This window comes from Lepidochelys kempii, chromosome 3 (genome assembly GCF_965140265.1).
Source record: "Lepidochelys kempii isolate rLepKem1 chromosome 3, rLepKem1.hap2, whole genome shotgun sequence".
In the NCBI taxonomy this organism is placed as follows: domain Eukaryota; kingdom Metazoa; phylum Chordata; order Testudines; family Cheloniidae; genus Lepidochelys; species Lepidochelys kempii.
Window position 1 is genome coordinate 101,127,960 of NC_133258.1, and position 20,374 is coordinate 101,148,333.

General features: G+C 41.2%; 1 protein-coding gene across 1 annotated transcript; it reads right to left on the bottom strand.

Annotated features, from left to right (window-relative positions):
- Positions 1 to 9,940: 9,940 nt before the first annotated feature.
- Positions 9,941 to 10,984, bottom strand: LOC140908250 (trace amine-associated receptor 4-like). Its single transcript, XM_073335200.1, has one exon. It carries the CDS (start codon positions 10,982 to 10,984, stop codon positions 9,941 to 9,943), a length of 1,044 nt encoding a protein of 347 aa, XP_073191301.1.
- Positions 10,985 to 20,374: the final 9,390 nt, after the last annotated feature.

Sequence of the window (20,374 nt, forward strand, 5' to 3'; positions counted from 1 at the left end):
TTTCCTTTAATTAGTTTTTGAGAGGTTTTCAATCAGTAATGAAAATAATTATTTTTTTATTGTGAGACTGACTAGAAACTGTGTTTGCTTCTTATGGAAAAATGATCTTTTCTTACAAAAAAATCCATGTCATATTGCAGATAGAAAATCCAAAAGGGCAAATTGCTCATTTTTGTATACTTCCAGTTACACAGATGAATGCAGAAAACATTATAAGACTGAATATTCCACATTCAACTAATCAGTTGTAATGACTAACAGACTTCCTAAAACTCTATCGCTACTTTTCTCCCATGTCATTACTATGTAACTCCTTATTCAATAGGAACATTAACCATAATATATATAGATATACACGTGAGAATTTTCAATGAGTATTTTTAATGAATCAGATAATTAACCAATATGATTTTAAACACACATTAGTTATGTTCCTTGAAAGTTTAGACAGATGTACTTAAATATATATTTTCCTTTATTTTATTTCAGTTTTTAATAATCACTAGGGTTGCAGCCAGAATTAGTGAAGGAAGTTAATTTCTGAACAAACACACACACAATGATGCTGGATTTCTCTTAACTGAAACAAAATACAATTATAAAACTATGTTTATAAATCATGGTACTTACAGTAAAACAGAATCACCTCTTGTTGTCTTATGTGATCTGTATTACAGTGAGTGGATCCCCCTTCTAACGATGTATCCATTGGCATACCTGGGAGATGTGCGATTAATCAACGCTTTATATAATCCAGATGGAGAGATGGGTCCCTCAGATGAATAACATGCCTGAGGGAGTGCACAAAGCATTATTTGTACAACAGAACATCACTTGTTTTAAAGAACAAGGAGTCTTAAACATGCTCATGCTCACATAGAATCTATCGACCCCTTTCAGAGGATGCCTATGAACCTCCTTGCCTATGACTTTCACTTGGAAGGGTTCTAGTAGCTCCTGGCCATGTCTTCTTGTAACATCCCTCCATCCCCACTCATTCCTGCAGATTCCAGCCCTCCTTTGACTTTTCCTCCACCACGCGCTAATAGGCTCCCAATGTCCATCCCTTTTACCTCAAAAACCAAGCAAGAAATCACAACACCCCATGATCTTCCATATTTCCTCGTGAGAGCCTGTCCTGAACTCAATCCCACAAGAAGTTCCTGACCAACTAAGATTTTCTCATCACCCAGAACAAGCGATTATTACAACCTTTCCTCCCAATAGACTTGCTGTGAATTTTAAAACAGGCTCCTGGCTCCCAGACTAAACCCTTCATATCCACAAATCCCTCCCTCCTTTTTTTGATCTAAAATTCATGACCCTCTGACTACCCACAAATCTGTCACAGACTCCCTGAAAAATATCCTTTCTCACCTGGACTCTTCTCACGATATCTGCTGCCTTGACCTGCAGCTCTAAGTTCTTTATGTGCTCCCTAAGCAAGATCTTTGCCCTTTGCCACTCTTCCTCCCTACTTCTGGTCCCCTCATTAATGCACCTTCAATTGCCCATGGCCTTTCCTCACCAGAACCCATTGTGACCGAGGTCCCAGGGAAGCCAACTGAGGTCACTCAATTAGTGTGAACTGCAAATAATGGGGCAGACAATCCCCAAAGCTGGTGGATATTCCAATACTTATATTTATGAAGCCAGCACAAAACGGCCTCTATAATGCCTCACTGATTATCCAGAAGCCAACAACACAGTTCCCTTAAAGCAACCTAGCCTCAGGCCTCCACCCAGACACCCAAGTCAACTATGATGAGGATCACTGAAAATCTTATTCATTCTATAAAAAATTTCTACCAGTCCCAAAGGATCAAACACATTACCTCCCAGGTTAAATGAATATTCCAGATCTTATCCAAATACACGCTTACAGCCAACTCTTATTAACTTAGTTAAAATTTATTAAAAAAGAAAAGAGAGAGAGAGAGTATTGGTTAAAAGATCAGTATATATACAGACATGAGTACAATTCTTGAGATTCAGATTCATAGCATAGATGCTGAGCTTTGTAGATTCAAAGAGTTCTTTCATAGGTTGCATAAAAGTGGAAAATGCAGTGAGGATTGAGGCAGTGAGGCAGCTTTGTTATGACTAAGTCAAGAATTATAACATTCATAAACCAGTCGGAGAACACTTCAATCTCTCTGGTCACACGATTACAGACATGAAAGTTGCGATATTACAACAGAAAAACTTCAAAACCAGAGTCCAGCGAGAGACTGCTGAATTGGAATTCATTTGCAAATTGGATACAATTAACTTAGGCTTGAACAGAGACTGGGAGTGGCTAAGTCATTATGCAAGGTAACCTATTTCCCCTTGTTTTTTCCTACCCCCTTCCCTGCCCCCCCCCCTCCATTCCTCAGACGTTCTTGTTAAACCCTAGATTTGTGCTGAAAATAGCCCACCTTGATTATCATACACATTGTAAGGAGAGTGATCACTTTACATAAGCTATTACCAGCAGGAGAGTAGGGTGGGGGGAGAGAAAACCTTTTGTAGTGATAAACACCCATTTTTTCATGGTTTGTGTATAAAAACATCTTCTGTATTTTCCACAGTATGCATCCGATGAAGTGAGCTGTAGCTCACGAAAGCTTATGCTCAAATAAATTGGTTAGTCTCTAAGGTGCCACAAGTACTCCTTTTCTTTTTGCGAATACAGACTAACACGGCTGCTACTCTGAAACCTGTCAAGGGGTAATGAAGCCTTTTACCAGGCATTTGCCAGCCCCCAAATATATGTCAGTTTCTGAATTTACTGACAAAAACAGTTGTGCATTACTGTAATATTTATTCAGAACATGTCAGTCTACAGGACCTTAGTTTAAAATTTGCTTTAAAAATACTTCATTAGTGAGTTGGTGAAGATTAAAAAATCACATCTCTAAAAAATCCTTGCATAGATTTTTAGATGCACAATCATCTTTAGCCTTAAATGCTTGGATCTTCAGACATATCATTTTTTAAATAAATCCTTTAAAAGACTACACTTATCTAAAATACACATTTTAATTGCTATAATAAAAAAAACTTGCTTCTAAAGTCTTCCAGTCCTTTCTGTCCATCCCTTTCTCCCTTCACCCCCTCTGCCCCCACCCTCCCACTGAAGAGAGCCCTTAAAGGGACAACACCCCTTTCCTTCCAGATAGCTGGACAAAGAGTTTCCCTTTCTTTACTTCTGACTATCTGATTAACTACTTTTAAGAAAACCCTCCAGTAAAATCAGTACCTTACTAAGATATAAAATCCTTTGTTATGCCTAAAATCTTTGGAAACATATTTTTTAAAGTTGGTGAAATTTCATAAACATGTCTATTGTTATGGAGCTCACACAAAGTAAATTAGAATTCCCTTTTTCTAAAAGCAATAAACATTGTTATGAACACACTAAACCTCTGTGACTGATTAATTTAAAATAATGTCTTTGTTTCAGTGAGTTAAATATGTAGTAATCTGGAATGATTACTTTATGGAGGCTTAAGAGTACATTTAAAATATAAAATCAGCTTAGAAATACAGGTTAAGAAAATGTAAAACAGAGAAGGGCTGCATCATGTATTCCATAATATTTAATGTTCTATTCAGCAAGACAGCTGAGTCACCCGTACTTCAAAGTTTTTGCAAATAAATGTCTGACAAACTTCAGGGCATATCAAAAAACCTGTGACTGACATTTTGTATTCCCAAGTTTAGTGCTTTTAATTAGGTACCTTCTGCATGTCCATTCTGCGTGAGGGAAAGGATACATGGGTCTCTGCGGGGAACTGTGACTCTCTGCCGCCGTGAGGCAGGCCGAGCGGCTTGGTATCCTTTGCTGCCTTGTCCCTCCCCACCTGGGCTGTGAGCCCGGGCTGCCGGTCGGGCATAGGGACACCAGTTTAATAGTACTGTGTAGGGCCCTATAAATCCTAAGGGTGGCCCTGTCCAAATGCACTGTGTAGCAGAGCAAACAAAAATGGGAAAGGAAGTGTGGCGGTCCCTTAGAGAGGTTGCCATGGCAAAAGTGGGAGGCACTCCTTTTATATGGATCTTTAAAAGAGGATTCTGTTGAAGTTGGAGCCAGTTCTTATCTTTCTAAGCTGGTACACATTCCATGGCAGATCTCAAGAAATGATACTAGGTCCTCTACCCTGAGTGGAAAAAAAACTTCCCCAAAACTTTCTGCATAAAGACTATAAGGGCAAGGCCTTGGACAATTTTTCCAATGGCATTTGAAGTTTTCCGGTTGTGTTTTTGCAATATAATGAAAATTTCTGTCCTATATAAAAAATTCATAGTGAAAAAATGGTGAATTTTGCATAACTTTACAAACTGCCAGAGAAAAAGGTTGCTGCCATGTCAGTTCCAAACACTGGACATATATACAGAGAGCGAGAAAGAGAGAAAAAGAGATAGAGACAGAGATTATGTTTAGAATATCAAAGGTGTTTATGGGCATTGAATAGCTCATCAGATTACTAGTATAGTACCTATCTGTCTTTGTTGTTTTGTCATCTATCCTCATATTCTTCTATGTTTTAATATAAAATGAATTCAAGGTCTCTTTCCAATTCCTGTCTATCTAACTATATATCTATCAGTAGGGACCATGGCATGAGCAGAAATGTTGAATGGTTTAGTCAGGTGTCTGGAACCTTGATCAGAGTCCGATGTCAACCCAAAGATCAGATCCAGAGACGGAGTCAGAAGTCAAACCCAAGGTCAGAACTGGAGTCAAAGTGAGGAGTCAAGCCAGGGATTGAAGCCAGAGTCAGTGCCTGGGTAAGATATAGAAGCAGGGATGAAAAGCAAGAACCATGCACAGATGGGGGAATGGGATAAGAAGGACAAGAACCAAAACCAGGGTGGACGGCAGGGCTTAGGAACCAGGCAAGTATACAGAGTCCATAATAGCAGCCATCCAGGGATTCACCTAGTTTCTCAGACAGCTTCCTAGGCCTATTTATGGTTTACGTAGTGCAAGTCAGTCAATCCATGGGACTGGATGACTCCCCCAATCATGAGCTTTGTGGATAAGGCCTTTGTGAGCTAGAGCTTTGGTGGATGTCTTCTCCGCCACTGGTTCAGATGAGCTGCTGGGTGGCGGCCATGGTCTGAGCACCGGGGTTTGAAGCCTGCAAACTCTTACATTACCCCTGCCCCATTCAAATATGTGGGCAGTGGTCTGGGTTTTCCATAGTGTTTTTTGTGGAAAGCATTTACCAGGTGAGGAGCCTGGACATTCTCACCTGTTCCCAGGAGCACTCTTCAGGACTGTAGCCTTCCCAATCTACCAGGGTGGTGGCTAGAAGTTGTGAGGGAATGTGGGGCTTCAGAATCAGGCAGGAAGGCAGGGCTTAGGAGTCAGGCAAGTAGGCAGTGTGCGTAATAGGAGCCAGCCAGGGAATCACCTAGTTTCTTAGACAGCTTCCTGTGCCTCTTTCTAGTTTAAGTATTGCTTCCCAGCCAAACAAAGGGGCTAGATGATTCCCACAGTTTAGGAGCATTGTGGGTGGGGCTTTTGTGAGCTAGAGCTTGGCTGGCCCTCTTCTCAACTGCTTTGGTAAGCTGGTGGGTGGTGACCACATTCTGGGTACTGGCGGAGAGCCCATGGGCCTGGTTTTGAGGCTCACAATTCCTCACGTTATCTATCTATGATAGCTCTAAAGTGTTCATCACCATTGTATTTAGGTAGCAAATATCAAAACTATAGATAGGTCTTAACTGTCCAGAGCAACTTCAATTGTCCATTTCATCATTATACATTTGGGTTTTTCTTTCTTCCCCCCACCCCTTTTCTTTCTTTCTGCTTCCTCATCATCTACTGACCATGTGACAAGAAACCATCTAACCAGAGGGAGAAGGTTTTCACAAAAGAGGAGCTGTGCATTATGTTCTGGAAAAGGCGAGACTTGGACTACACATGTCTTATATATATCTTTTATTTGCTTGAGTAAACAGAGGCAACTGAATTCCAGTGCAGTCAATATGGCACATTTTGTGTCAGTTTTTCAAAGAGTGACTCAGCTGCTGCACCCTCAAAAAACTGCACACACCTGCAAAATACCTAACCGAACATTACACAGTTTTTGCAATATCATGCCCATGGATATGCTGTCACCTGATGTATGCAAATGTCCACTTAATTGAGCAAATGGTGTGCGGGGGGAGAGGTTGTGAGTGCATTGCATCCACAGGCATTTTTGCCAGCACTTTCAATACACCCTCTGTCAATAATTTAGTTGTGTATGTTTAAACAGTGCTATTTGAAAAAACCAATCTTCAAGCAGGGAATGGAGGAGCTAGCAGTGCACCGGCATTGCCTGTTAGCTGTGGATGCAACCAGCTAGACGAACACTGCAGAAATCTGACCAGCAGAGGAAATACAAAAGATATGGGAGAGAGATTGTCATGCAGCACTCTCTTTCTTTTACAGGCAATTCTTGGGACTCAAGGCCTTACTGTATAATAAGAATGTACACATTCTATCCATTATTTGGGAGCCAAAATTTAACAAAGAGTTCTATCTGAAACAGCTTTAGTCAAAAAGTTCTTAAGAAGAGTCACACTAATTATGGGAGTTTAAGATGACGAAAACTCTGCAAAAAGACTGTTAATGAGACACCCATTATATCCTCTCCCCAGAGCTCACTCATTCCCTTTGCTGTTCTGCTGCATTTTGCTGCTGACTGAACATGAATCTCACATGGGAACCCTCAAACAAAACCAGCTTCTATAGGTTTATTCCCTGAGCTCTTGTCTGATGTCCTGCTCAGTGTTCAAGTTTTAAAAAACATTTTTTAAGCACCTGTGAAATTGCACTCCATAGCAAAACTAAACACTGAAATTATTTTAAAAAGTCACTTTTAAACTGGGGAAAAGAAGCCAGTTCATGGCACATGAAGGGCAAAATGGTAGAGTTTCTGAATAATAAGGACTGAAAGGTCAGATTCTCCAGTCTGTTTTTTCCTCCATAAGTGGAAGCAGCACAAAAGTGGCCTTCGAGCCTATGGAGGTTGGCAGCCTAGAGTTCCCTTTCAACAAGGAAATTTTGCATTGGCATAAAGCTGGCAGGGGTAGCACAAGTGCCTCCTGCATCAATTCCCCCACCCCACAGTGCCAGCGTAAGGAGAGGGAGGGTGCAATGTGGGGTGGGACAGTGCTCCATTATGTCCAGTTCTCCACTGGCTTAATATCTTGGTGGAGAAATAACTTGCACTGGAGCTGGGCAACTTCAGATCGGGGAGCTACAGCCAATTCTCTGCGGCTGCAATCTCTAATCAAGGCCTTTATGTCTAAGTATTACCCCTTGGGGAATTCTCCACCACTGCACACATACAGAATTCCTGTCCCCTGCAGATTTCTTTGCTTCCCCACAGAAAAATGACTTTCTGATGGGGAAGCAATGGAAGCCAAAAGAGCGGTCATGTGCCCCTCCCCAAAGCATGGACACATGGTTTTGGGCACCTGGAGCAGCTGGTGGTGTGGCAAATCACTGTGGTGGGAGGTGGGTCTGGGGCTAGGTTAGCTCCACCCCACCGTCTACCAAACCATCGCACACCCAGACCCCCACTGCTGTCTCCCCCTCCCACAGCCCAAATCCCACCACCAAGCCCTCTGCTGAGCCCCACCCCTCTCACACCTGGCCCTTCCCAGCCACAGCCAGCGGCTGCTACCCTGCACCGAGCTCAGTTGCTAGTTTCAGCTGGGCTGGGGATCGGGGCGGAGTGCACTTCCCCTGTAAAGAGCAGCCAGGCCCAAGTCAAACCCACCTCCAGAAAACTGACCTGTCTCCAAACCCCCCTACCCTGCTTCCTGCCCCATTGCTCCTCAGCCACCAGGGGAGGGGTCACTGTACTGGAAGCTGCTCCCCCATCTGCCCAACCCCCTTCACCTGGGACCCCCGGCAGAATCCCATTGCCCCTGCACTCAGATTTCCCACCATGAGCCCCTGTGCATCCAGATCCCCCGGCACCTGGACTCCCCCACTGAGCTGCCCACACCCAGATTACCCCACACCTTGATCCCCCTGCACTAAGCCCCTCCACACTTGGATCCTGCCTGTCTGCCTACACCCGGTGTGCCTACCACAGAGGTACAGGGCACTGGGGTGTTTCTGTGGCAGGCCCAGCCCTTGCACTATTTCAGGGTCAGGTTATAGCCTCACCGTCGAGTCCATGTCCTGGGTGGGGATGAAGGGTTATCTCCCACTTCCGTGTAGCCAGTGGCATGTGCACCCCACTGCCATGCTGGTGTCTCCACATTATTTAATGACAAATAAAATTTGTAGAATTTTGCAGAATTTTAAAATATTGTGTGCAGAATTTTTAAGTTTTTGGTGCAGAATTCCCTCAGGAGTAAAGTATATAAAGAACAGTATAACCAAGCTCACTTCACTCCTTCTCGGCTCTCTAGGGTCAGGGGGCATGTTAGGAGGCAGCAGGGGAAAGAAAGGGATGTTCTGGAGAGGGGCTCTTCCAGGAGCCCCGCAATGCATGGAGCTGAAAGGGGAAGACCCAGCCACCAGCCACTGGGAGCTGACAGGGAGAGCCCCAGCTGTCAGCAGCCCGGGACTCCTGGTGTCGGATGAAATTGCAGGGGAAGCCTAATATTGCTGGATCTGTAATTTCTGCACTATTACAAATTAAGTAGGGCATTAAATATAAGACATTTTATCAGTTTTTTATTTATTCCCAGTGTTTAAACTTCATCTTATCATTGCTATCTCTGCATGAAGGTTCATAAGCAGTACAAAATTAGTATGGCAAATATGAACTAGCGCTAGCCTTTCACCACAAGAGATCTTCTTTGTCCTGCTGACAGGAGCCAGCATAAAGAGGTGGAGTTTGGATTTGACTGTACAAGAGAACAAACCTAGTCACCACCATCTGCCCTCTTTCAAAAATGCACCATTTCATAAGAGCAGCCATACTGGGTCAGACCAAAGGTCTACCTAGTCCAGTATCTGGTTTGACAACAGTGGCCAATTTCAGGTGCTTCAGAGGGAATGAACAGAACAGGTAATCATCAAGCGATCCATCCCCTGTTGTCCACTCCCATCTTGTTGCAAACAGAGTCTAGGGACCCTCAGAGCATAGTGTTGCATCCCTGCCCATCCGGGCTAATAGCCATTGATGGACCTATACCCCTAGGAATATATATATAGTTCTTTTTTTGAACCCAGTCATACTTTTGGCCTTTCACAACATCCCCTGGCATCCTCTGAGCTCCCACATATTCGCTGGGACTGCTAAGATTCTCAGCTGATCTCGACTACTTTGGTAATGCATGGAGACAGAGGTGATTTCTCAGCAGCTACAACCCAAACCGAACACTGAATCAATGAACATCCAGAACACTTTTCTGCTAGACACTTAATTACTCATTGACTGGTGTGTATGAGACTGGCTTGCATAGCTTGCATGCATATAAAGATCAGTTATTCAGCCAGAGAAAACATTTTGGGCTTAGTTTTGTTACCCTTAAACATGCTGAGAATTAGAGAAAGATACTTTCAATTGGAGTAAGGGTGGAGATAGCAGGCCTACAATGCTGGGGACCCCATTTTTTCACATGGGCAACTAGATAACAAATTAATGCTTAAATACTGGACTTGGACAGAAATTACATTGTAGTGTAGTTGTCAAAATGATCACTGTGTATACAGGAACATAGCTGGATAGAATGTACTGTATAATTTGCCAGACATAGTTCTCTCACTTCCTATTATACAGACAAACAGCTCACTAAGACAGCATGCTAATCCTTCAACAATACCTACTACATGCTACAAAAGAGTTTCTCCAAAAGCATGTGCAGATTCTTGTAAATGTTGTCAAGATATAGGGCTCTATGTGAACTGTTCTAAAAGATCTCCAGAAATAGCATAGGCATCTAGCTATCTAGCATTAATGCTAATCCAGTCATAAAAGCTATACCTGGTTAATTAAGTGTATGCGTGAAACAAAGTAAAAGTAGAGGAATCTGATCTGAAAATTGTACCAGTCACAATCATTTTAAATGCTTTGCGAAACCAAGAATAAAATAAACCATAAATGATTGGATTACAAGTAGAATTGAAGTATCCCAGCCAGAGGAAGGCATTGTACAAGTCTTCAGGTGTTGAGAAGTTAATAAAAGGATCAGCTATTGTAAGAATAAAGAAAGGCAGCCAACAAAACAGAAACACCCCCATGACTAAACTTAAAGTTTTAGTTGCTTTGTTCTCTTTTTTTGCAGAGATTTTGTTTGTTGTTGCAGAGACACATATTATTGCACTGGGGATTTTAGCAATTTGTCTTGCATGTTTTCTTGCCACTGTAAATATGTGGACGTAAATTCCCACCATCACTGTGCCTGGGAAAAAGAAGGTTATTAGAGAAGCCAGCACTCCCCAAAGCTTGTTAAATATGAGTGTACAGAAACCACTGCAGTCAATTGAAACAACATATACTTCAATGCCCTCAATATTCAACTCTGAGAAAACTAGGCCAAAGGCAAATAAGAATGGGACAGACCAGCTAATTAATAAAAATAGTACTATCATGGGGATAGTTATCTTGGTGACATAATGCAGTGGGTCACATACCGCATAGTAACGGTCAACAGAGATAAAACACAGATGGAAAATAGAGGTGGTACAGAGCATTATATCACAACAAGTATGGAGTTTGCAGAAGAGGTCTCCAAAATACCAGCATGACTCAACAGACCTGATCATGCTGTAGGGCATAACCATGAAACTAAGCAAAAAGTCTGTAGTTGCCATGGAGCAGATCAGGAAGTTGGTTGGAGAGTGAAGCTGTTTGAAATGAGCGATGGAAATGATCACAAGCATATTTCCACCCATTGTGAGCACTATTGCTCCCACCATGAAGCTGTACATAGCCCAAAGACCGATTGTAGACCTTACATTTCTAGGACATGAATTGTTAACAAAGTCAAAGCAATACTGCACATTCTGTGGACTCCAGAGGGTGGATGAATTCATGATTTGGGATCAATGACAGTAACTTTTTCCAAAGTATTACAATACAGCCAGTCCTGGGGAAAAAGAAAGAATAAACAAAGTGACATGAACAGTAGCAACATCTGCAGACCTGTGTTTCACATTAGTTTATTAACATCTAAAATTAAAAATAATGGGCCTGATTCTGCTCTCAGTTGCATTCATGTCAATTCAGAATAATTCCCATTTACTTCAGAGGTGTTACTCCAGACTTACACCAGTATAAGAGATAGCGGAACTTGGCCCTATGCTAAAAAAGAATGGGCTGAACCATTTCCTAAATACTTGTGAATCTTAAGGTGCTCAGAACCTCGAAGTAATATTGGATATTTTTGCTATGGAGTTTATATTCAACACTATAAGCACCTTGATAAGGGGTTTGGAAAATGAAAGCCTCAAACACATGACACTCACCTGATTTGCACAGCTCTCCTCATCACCTCATAGATCTTTATTCCTGAAGGTACTGACCATACTTCCAGGAGAGATATTACAGCCTCAGAAAACCCAAATTGGTTGACAATGTAAAGATTTTAACATGAAGCACTTTGTGAAGCTGGCCAGACCTCAAGGTAAAAGAGTGACAAAAACTCACTGACAGCTTCCCCATTTTAGTAATCTTTCTGATGGGTCACTGAGTATATACCAGCAGACAAGTTTCTGTTTGTAATATTAATCCACTTAGGTGCTTACCCCAACACATACTTGGCTAGGATTAAGAGAAATATAATCGCATAATGCTGAGGAGTCATTCAGGTGTGCTAAACAATCTGTGCCTCAAAGCACTGAAAGATTTGAGAAACAGGTAAAACAACGCAAATGTAGTGAAATTTATTAATCCTTTATTATAGATAGTTCTTATTTAATACTTTTTTATTTAAACCAGTATTTGCTATTACAAATATACATATAAAAGAAGAAAAAAAACATATTTGTCACATTACAAGCTGCACACTCTCATCTGCATGCTACTCCTTATGCCAGCAAACTGCTACACAATTCTTGGTGTATACAGTAGAATCTCAGAGTTAACGAACACCTCGGGAACGGAGGTTGTTCATAACTCTGAAATGTTCGTAACTCTGAACAAAACATTATGGCTGTTCTTTCAAAAGTTTACAACTGAACATTGACTTAATACAGCTTTGAAACTTTACTATGCAGAAGAAAAATGCTGCTTTTAACCTTCTTTATTTAAATGAAACAAGCACAGAAACAGTTTCCTTACCTTGTCAAATCCTTTTTTTAATCTTTCCTTTTAGTTTTTAATAGTTTATGTGCAACATAGTACTGTACTGTACAATATTTGCTCTTTTTTTTTTGGTCTCTGCTTCCTGATTATGTACTTCTAGTTCCAAATGACGTGTGTGATTGACTGAGCAATTTGTAACTCTGGTGTTTGTAACTGTGAGGTTCTACTGTAATAGAATTAAAGTGATGGAGTTTGAAGGTGGCGACTATGTGTGATAATGTGTGCACAGGCACATATATATATAGATGTACACATGTTATCTATATGTTCTTAGAGTTCTGGAGTTTAATCAACATTATTTCACAGTGGTAAAATTAGGAATTGTAGTGCCCCAGTAATGCTAACAAGAGTTCCTGGCTACATCATAAACCATAAGACTCAAGTTGTTGGGGGTTTCTCATGCTACAAGGTCTCCAAATTTAATTAGATGCTTACATTATGTACACATCAGGGACTCATTCTTCAATAGAATACAGATTTTAATCAAACAAACTGCCCCATCTGCAAGTCTCATTTCTTCCTCCTTTCAATTCTATAGGTCCATATACCCTCTCCTGTGTCAATCATCCCCTTTATTTGTCCCTCACCTATTCCTGGTTTTCTTTTATTTCTCCCACCTTGTCAGGTTCATTAAGCTATTTCTGAACCAAAGAGTACATGAAAGCTTTCTGGCATACTTTTCTAAAATCTATTGGAAACTCCATTGCATGATAAAAATACGAACATTTGCCATTATAAACATATTGCAGGTTTACAACAGGTATGCCAGGCTGATACCAAAATATAGCTTCATTATACTCTGTTTCTTTTATAAATAACGCTATAGTATGAATGCCCCAAAATGTGTGTATGCTTAACATTTTGTGATCTTTCTCCTTTCTTCTTTTTACACCAAAGATATAGAAAGTATCGTATCTATTGTAAGCCAAATCCTTACCCCATTAAAGTCATTGAGAGTTTTAAAAATGACTTTGATGGAATTAATATTAGACCTTATGTCTAATAAAGTTTATTCCTACAAGCATTTAAGCATCTGTATAACTTTACTCCAATGAACAGGACTACTGAAATCAATAGGTCTAGCCACCTGTGAATAAGAGTGTTTTCAGGAAAGGATCTTAGTATATTATCTTGCTTTAGTACTTTGAAAGGATATATGACATTAACATGTATAAGAAATTGGACAGCATTTGCTCAGCAACAGATTTTGTAAAAGTAAACTCTCAGAGACTGCAATCTCAGGAAAAACAAAATTTCTAGCCAGCCCTATGGTCCTCACATTGATAATTATCAGCTCACTAATACCATTTACAGATGTTTTTATCTGTCATTGGAATAGCATAAATTACTGAAGATGATCCAGCTGATCATCTCTAGACAGTTGCTCAATGATCTTGCAACACATTTTAAGATTCAATTGACTTCTTTATTCTACATCGTGGATCAAGTTATTCTTGTGATACAGAGACAAACATTTGCTCTAAATGAATCACGAGAAAACTTTTTGTCATTACAGTCATTCCGTTATTGAGACTGGAAAATCAAATAAATTGCATTTCTTCTAGTACTTTACAAAATGCAGTTGGTTACATCATTACATAGGAGTAAAAGATGTTTTTACCTGATCTCTCTCTATAATTCATCTCTTCACTGAAAATGTTTTTGGCTGTGATTTTTGCTTTTGTTTCTCGTCTTTGATTTCAGTTAGAAAATCTTCTGATCCAAATCAATGAACAGTTTTGGAGCTTATGTGTAAAATGTGTATAATTTTTTTTCTTATTAACTCACAAAGCTTGTTTGTTTGCTTTTTTCTTTGTAAGACTCCTTTGTGGCAATTTTCAATGAAAATGCATTTGAAATGTTCCCTCTGTTCTTATCAGATTAACTGGGTCACTGCTAGTGTATATATACAGCAGAGAAGACCTGTAGCTGTCTCTGGTGAGTTCACAAGTCTCCTATCGTGTCTTTTCTTTGGCAGATTTACTCTGTGACTCTTCATTCTGCTGCTGCAACTGAAAAAAATTATGCATAAACAACCCAGTGAGGAGATTATTTGATTTGGTTCACAGCCCTATTGGAACTGGGAGGATGAACTTTGCGTCTACTTAAATATGTTAAATATAAAGCCATAGAAGGTCTTTTAAATTATACCTTATAAGCTTTATGGGACAGGGGCTGTCATTTACTCTGCTAAGTAGGGCTGATTGAAAATGATCTGTCAAAACTGTTTTTTGTTGGAAAATTGGGTTTTTGGCTAAAGACATATTTTTTGCAATAAATGCCTGTTTTCAGTGGAAATTTTCAATTTCTCATCCAAAAAGTTAATGGCCACAAGCCAAAATATTTCATCCCAAGTCCAAAATATTTCAGTTCTGAAATGCTGTCAGTGCCTGACACTCCACTTCTCCTCTCTCCACACGCCACTCCAATTCTCCACAGCCAGACTTCATCTCCCATAATGCACCATCACCATGGAACTCTCATGCTATTTAACCGCCACTCAGCCAAAGGGGAGACTGTGGCACATCACAGAAGATACAGTCCAACCAGGGAGCGCAGCCCATAGAGGAGAATGGGGCCTGAGGCACTTGAACTAGAGCCCCCAGGAGGCATTAGAGTGGCAAAAAAACCACAAACATTTTCCAGCCCAAATTAATGATTTTTCATTTTCCTTGATATTTTCCATAGGGGAAAACCCTTATTTTCTAGTGCTGATGGGACCCTAACCTGTCTGAGGTCTCTATGTTCTATTGCAATGTAGATGTTAAATTATAATAATTAAGTCTCGAGATAAATGAAAAAAGGAACTACTTAAATGACTTCTAATATAGGGGAATGCCTCATAAGAGAAAGGGAATTCAAAGATGGTCAGTTACATTTAGGGATGGGCAAAATATGCTAGAAATTATAAGCGTCTCGTTCTCCTTTTTCCACTTCCACACCTCGGTCTTCGACCATTTCAACCCCCTAAAAATTATGAAGGGTCTTGAATGATCGTTCTCACCATGTGTCTCTGCATATCTAAATTCAAGCCACAACTAGACATACAGGTAGTGAAATACCACAAGGCAAACTGTTCTCACTTTATCCCTATCTCTATCCAAGGCCTCACTTCAGGAGACCATCCCTACTGAGCGAAGCACTAAAGCATGTACTTCACTTTGAACACATGGTTAGGTTCTACTGAGTTAAACAAACACTTAAGTTGTTCTGCTGAATTAGAACTCAGAACAGTAAGTAACACATATCTCAAAAGAAAACTTGTTTTTGTGATATTTTCAGCCAAGGATTCATACCTCAGGCATTTAGATTGCTTGGGTGTTCTTTCATTTTCTTCTATCCTGATATGTAACAGAAAGGCTGATACGTGCTGCCGATTTTTTCTTGCGTTTATCTGTGGACTCCAGAAGGGTATATAAAATACCAATCCAGAACAGTTCATGCTGTGAGAGGATCATACAAACCATACACAGGCATTTACAGGTGAAAATGATATATCCTTGCCATAAGCAGGCATTGTATAAATCTACAGGGATTGGTGAGTTACTACATCATTCAGCTATAATATGTCAGAATAAGGAAGGTTAATGAATAGTGCATTTGTCTGAACAAAAATCGTTGGAACTCCAGACAGCACCAGTCACTGCTGGGATGGGCAGAGCAGGAGTCATGATTTCCGAACAATGTTGTCAGACTATCAGGCACAACATGGCTCAGGGATGAAATAAGCTGATGTGTTCAGCACACATAGAAGGTTATGAACAGTTATTTTTTGTGTATAGAGATTGTGTATGAATAAGACTATTTCTGTAGTGGATTAATTTATCACCAAGGGAGAGTTGTGGTGGGGGAATCTGGCCTAGTGATTGGAACAGAATCAGAGGGCAGAACTCTCCTCACAATAGCTGCTTCCTTGACCTGCAGCTCTAGGTTCTTTATGTGCTCCCTAAACAAGATCTTTGCCACTCTTCCTCCCTACTTTTATTCCCCTCACTAACACATCTTCAATTGCACATGGCCTTTCTTCACCAGAATCCGTCTCCCACTCCCTTGATGTTCCCTTGCCTCTCATTCCCTCTGCTCCTCCAAAGTGTTTTTCAAGTGCACTGTGCCAGAGCAAACAAAAGTGGGAAAGGAAGTGTGGAGATGCTGCAGAGAGTTTGCCATGGCAAAGATGGAAGGCACACCTTTTATGTGGATCTTTAAGAGGCGATTACACTAAAGTTGGAGCCAGTTCTTATCTTTCTCAACTGGTACACACATTCCCTGGCAGAACTCCAGAAGTGATGCCAGGTCCTCTACCACGAGTGGAAAAAAACCTTCCGCAAAACTTTCTTAATAAAAACTACAAGGCCAAGGCCTTACAATTTTTTCAATGGCTTTTGAAGTGTTCCAGTTGTGTTTTAGCAACATTATGAAAACTTCTGTCCTGTATAAGAAATGTATAGAGAAAAAATGGTGAATTTTACATAACTTTACAAACTTCCAGACAAAAAGGTTGCTACAATGTCAATCCAAACACTGGACATTTTTGTGTGTGTTTATCAAAAAAACGTAGATAAATAGATAGATAGAGAGAGATTATAGTTAGAATATCAAAGGTTTTTATGGGCATTGGATAGCTCATCAGATTACTAATATAGTATCTATCTATCTTTGTTGTTTTGTCATCTTCACCATCTTCATATTCTTCTAGGTTTTAATATAAAATGAATTCAAGGTCTCTTTCCAATTCCAAGTATGAATGTATCTACATCAGAATAATGATCCTGTCTAGCTATTTATCTGTAGGGACTACGGCATGGACAGTTCTAATAGTTAGAATCAGGAGCCTGTAACCTTGGTCAGAGTCAGATGCCAACCCAAAGGTCAGATCCAGAGATGGAATCAGGAGTCATATCAAAGATGAGAACTGGAGTCAGAGTGAGGAGTCAAGCCAGGGGTCGAAGAAGGAGTAAGATGTAGAAACAGGGATGTGGAGCAAGGCAGGAAAGGAGAAACCAGGAACAGATGCAGAAGTGGGATAAGGAGGCAAGAACCAGGTTGGACAGCAGGGCTTAGGAACCAGGCAAGTATACAGAGTCCATAGTAGCAGCCATCCATGGATCCACCCAGTTTCTCAGACAACTTCCTGGGCCTGTTTATGGTTTAAGTAGTGTGTCCCAGCCAATCAGTGGGGCTGGATGACTCCCCCAATCATGAGCTTTGTGGACAAGGCTTTTGTGAGCTACAGCTTGATTGGACTTCTCCACTGGTTCAGGTGAGGAGCTGGGTGGCGGCCATGGTCTGAGCACTGGGGTTCAAAGCTTGCAATCTTTTACATCACACCTTCCTCTTCACATATGTGGGCAGTGGTCTGGGTTTTCCATGGTGTTTTTTGAGGAAAGCTTTTACCAGGTAAGCAGCCTGGATCTTTGCGCCTGTTCTCAGGAGCACTCTTCAGGATTGTAGCCTTCCCAGTCTACAAGATACCAGCGTCTACTTTGCCTGATTCTGGCATTGAAGATCTCATGGACAATATACTCACCATGGTCTTAAAAACACACCAGCGGAGGGTGGGATGGTGTTTGGGAGTGGTGAGGGAATGTGGAGCTTCAGGAGTGATACATGGAAAACTGGGTGTATTTGGAGAGAATGAAGTAATTTGTGTTCAAAGGTAACTGGATTAATTTGCCAGGAAATTCAATAGTGGCCAAGGGATTGATAACCAAATTTATGAAACAGCCTGTTCTTCTGTAGGTTTTTCAAGTATCAGACCTTCTGGCTTACCAAAAATGTGGACTCCTCCTGTCGTTGATGACCCACACATGGTTTGTAGCTGTTCTTGGCATCCTCCAGATGAACTTTTAGGTTATCTTGGGTTTGACATGTCTGTTGTGTCTAGTCTAGAGCTGCTGGGTTGTGGGAAGGTATGGGTAGCTCTGGGTAGAACTAAGGGGAGAACCCATAGTTTGAAATAAAAGGGCTTTGCCCCATAGACGTGTATTTTGCTTTGTACACAAACTTTGTACGCAAACCATTGTATTCAAACTCTGCCTGAGCTAGAAGCAAGGACCAGTCATTCTGGTGCAGGTTTATGAAGCATCAAAAATATCCTGAGGGATTGCAAAAGTCTGAAGTGTTTATTGTGTGGCACACTGGAGTCAGCACATACATTGCAAGAGGCCACATAGGCCTGCAACGAGGCCTGAATATGAGGCCACCAGAAGGCATGAGAGACTAGGAGCTGAGCTTTAAAGCAGCCAAACTGCCTGGTGAGAGTCATAATATATTTGTAGGGTTGCAGACCTTGGAGGCCTGGTAGGGGAACATATATATGTCCTTATACATAGGTTACCCTATCTTGGACATTGTGGGGTTCCTTACTTATGGCTTCCTGCTCGTCAGGAAGGATCCCATTGTCCAAAGCTGATCGTATGAGGATGACCAGATCCTGGCGGGGAGACGCACCCATTACATTATGAGGCTATCGATGCAGGAGGTTTTAAGGTTCAAGTCATTGGGCCAGTGTAATATTTGCCCTTCTGGGAGAATGTGCCAGCCCTGCTTTTTTGATGATGGGAGATGGGAATGATGGGAGATCACAAAACCAAAGCACAAAAGGAATAATGGCTACTACAGTTGTTACTGGTTGTGGTCTTGGCACAAAGTTCATATTCAAACATATATATTCAAAGTTCTTATGGTTGGTGTACACCTGGATGGGTCCCTTTTAGATGGTGGCACCACTCTTTGAAGGCCTTTTTAATTGCCAGGAGATTTTTGTCCAAAATTTCATAATTTTGCTCTACATATGTGAGTTTTCTGGAATAGAAGGCTTATGGATATAGCAATTGTTGAGGACTGTGCCTTTTGGGATAACACTGCTTTGATCACCAAGTTGGAAACATCTGCTTCAGTGATGACTTGCATGGTGTTGGGGTGGACCAACAGTGATAAATGTGAGTATTAATTGCTCAAGACCTGATGGGCCTTGAGAGATCATAGGAACCTGGTGTTTTTGTGGAGCAGGGCAGTGAGAGGGGTGATCCACTCCAAGAATTTTGGGATGAACCACTGATAAAAGTTCATCAGCCCCAGGAAACATTGTAGTTCATGATCATTCCACAGTACTTCCCACTAGAGGAGGTCTTTATCTTATGTGAGTCCATTGAGATACTAGTAGGAGACACGATGAACCCTAGGATTCTATGACAGACTGATCAAAGACGCATTTTTTTAACTTAGCCTAGAGGCCATGTTGATGTAGCCTCTTCAGGACTGAATGGACATCCAGGTTGTGTTGTTTGGTACTGTCTGGAAAAATAAATATGTCATCCAGGTATGCTATCATATATTGGTCCATAATGTCCTGTAGTACATCATTAATAAAACCTTGGAATGTCATGGGTGTGTTTGTCAAATGAAAGAGCATCATGAGATAGTCAAAGTGATCATAATGCATTTGGAAAGCGTTCGGTAACAGGTATTGGTTTCTCATGGTGACCTGCTTCATGGCCCAATAGTCTACATACAGTCCAAGGCTTCCATCTTTCTTTTTAATAAAGAGGAGTAATGCCTTGGAAAGCAAATTGGGCTTATGAATAAAACTGTTGGGTAGGTTCTCCTGAAGGTAGGTGCCCAGTGCAGCTAGGTTCACATTCAGACATGGCAAATATATGCTGAGTGGAATGTTTTCCCCGGTTGTAGTTTGATTGGGCAATCATAGTCCCTGTGCTGGGGCAAGGTGTCTGTGGATTTTTTCTAAAGACATCTTTGTAGTCACTGTAGTTTGACAGAACTTAAGCGCTGAAATTTAGCTTAGTTCACACCAGCTGATAAGAGGGTTGTAGAGGGCCAGCCAAGAAATACCCAGAATCAGAGGGAAGTGTAGGGAATGGATGGCATCGAACTATAGCATCTCTCAGTGCTCTTGGATAACAACCTGGAGAAGAACTGTTTCTATGTCCACTGGCCCGGAGGATAAGAGGGCCCTATCATGAACTTTTATTGATGGTTCATCAAAGTCAGGAGTCAAGCCTCGGGTTGAAGCCATCGTCAGGGGTAGGGCATAAGAGTGGGGACATGGAGTGAAGCAAGAAAGCAGGAACCAGGAGCTGAAGGGGGTTAGGGATAAGGAG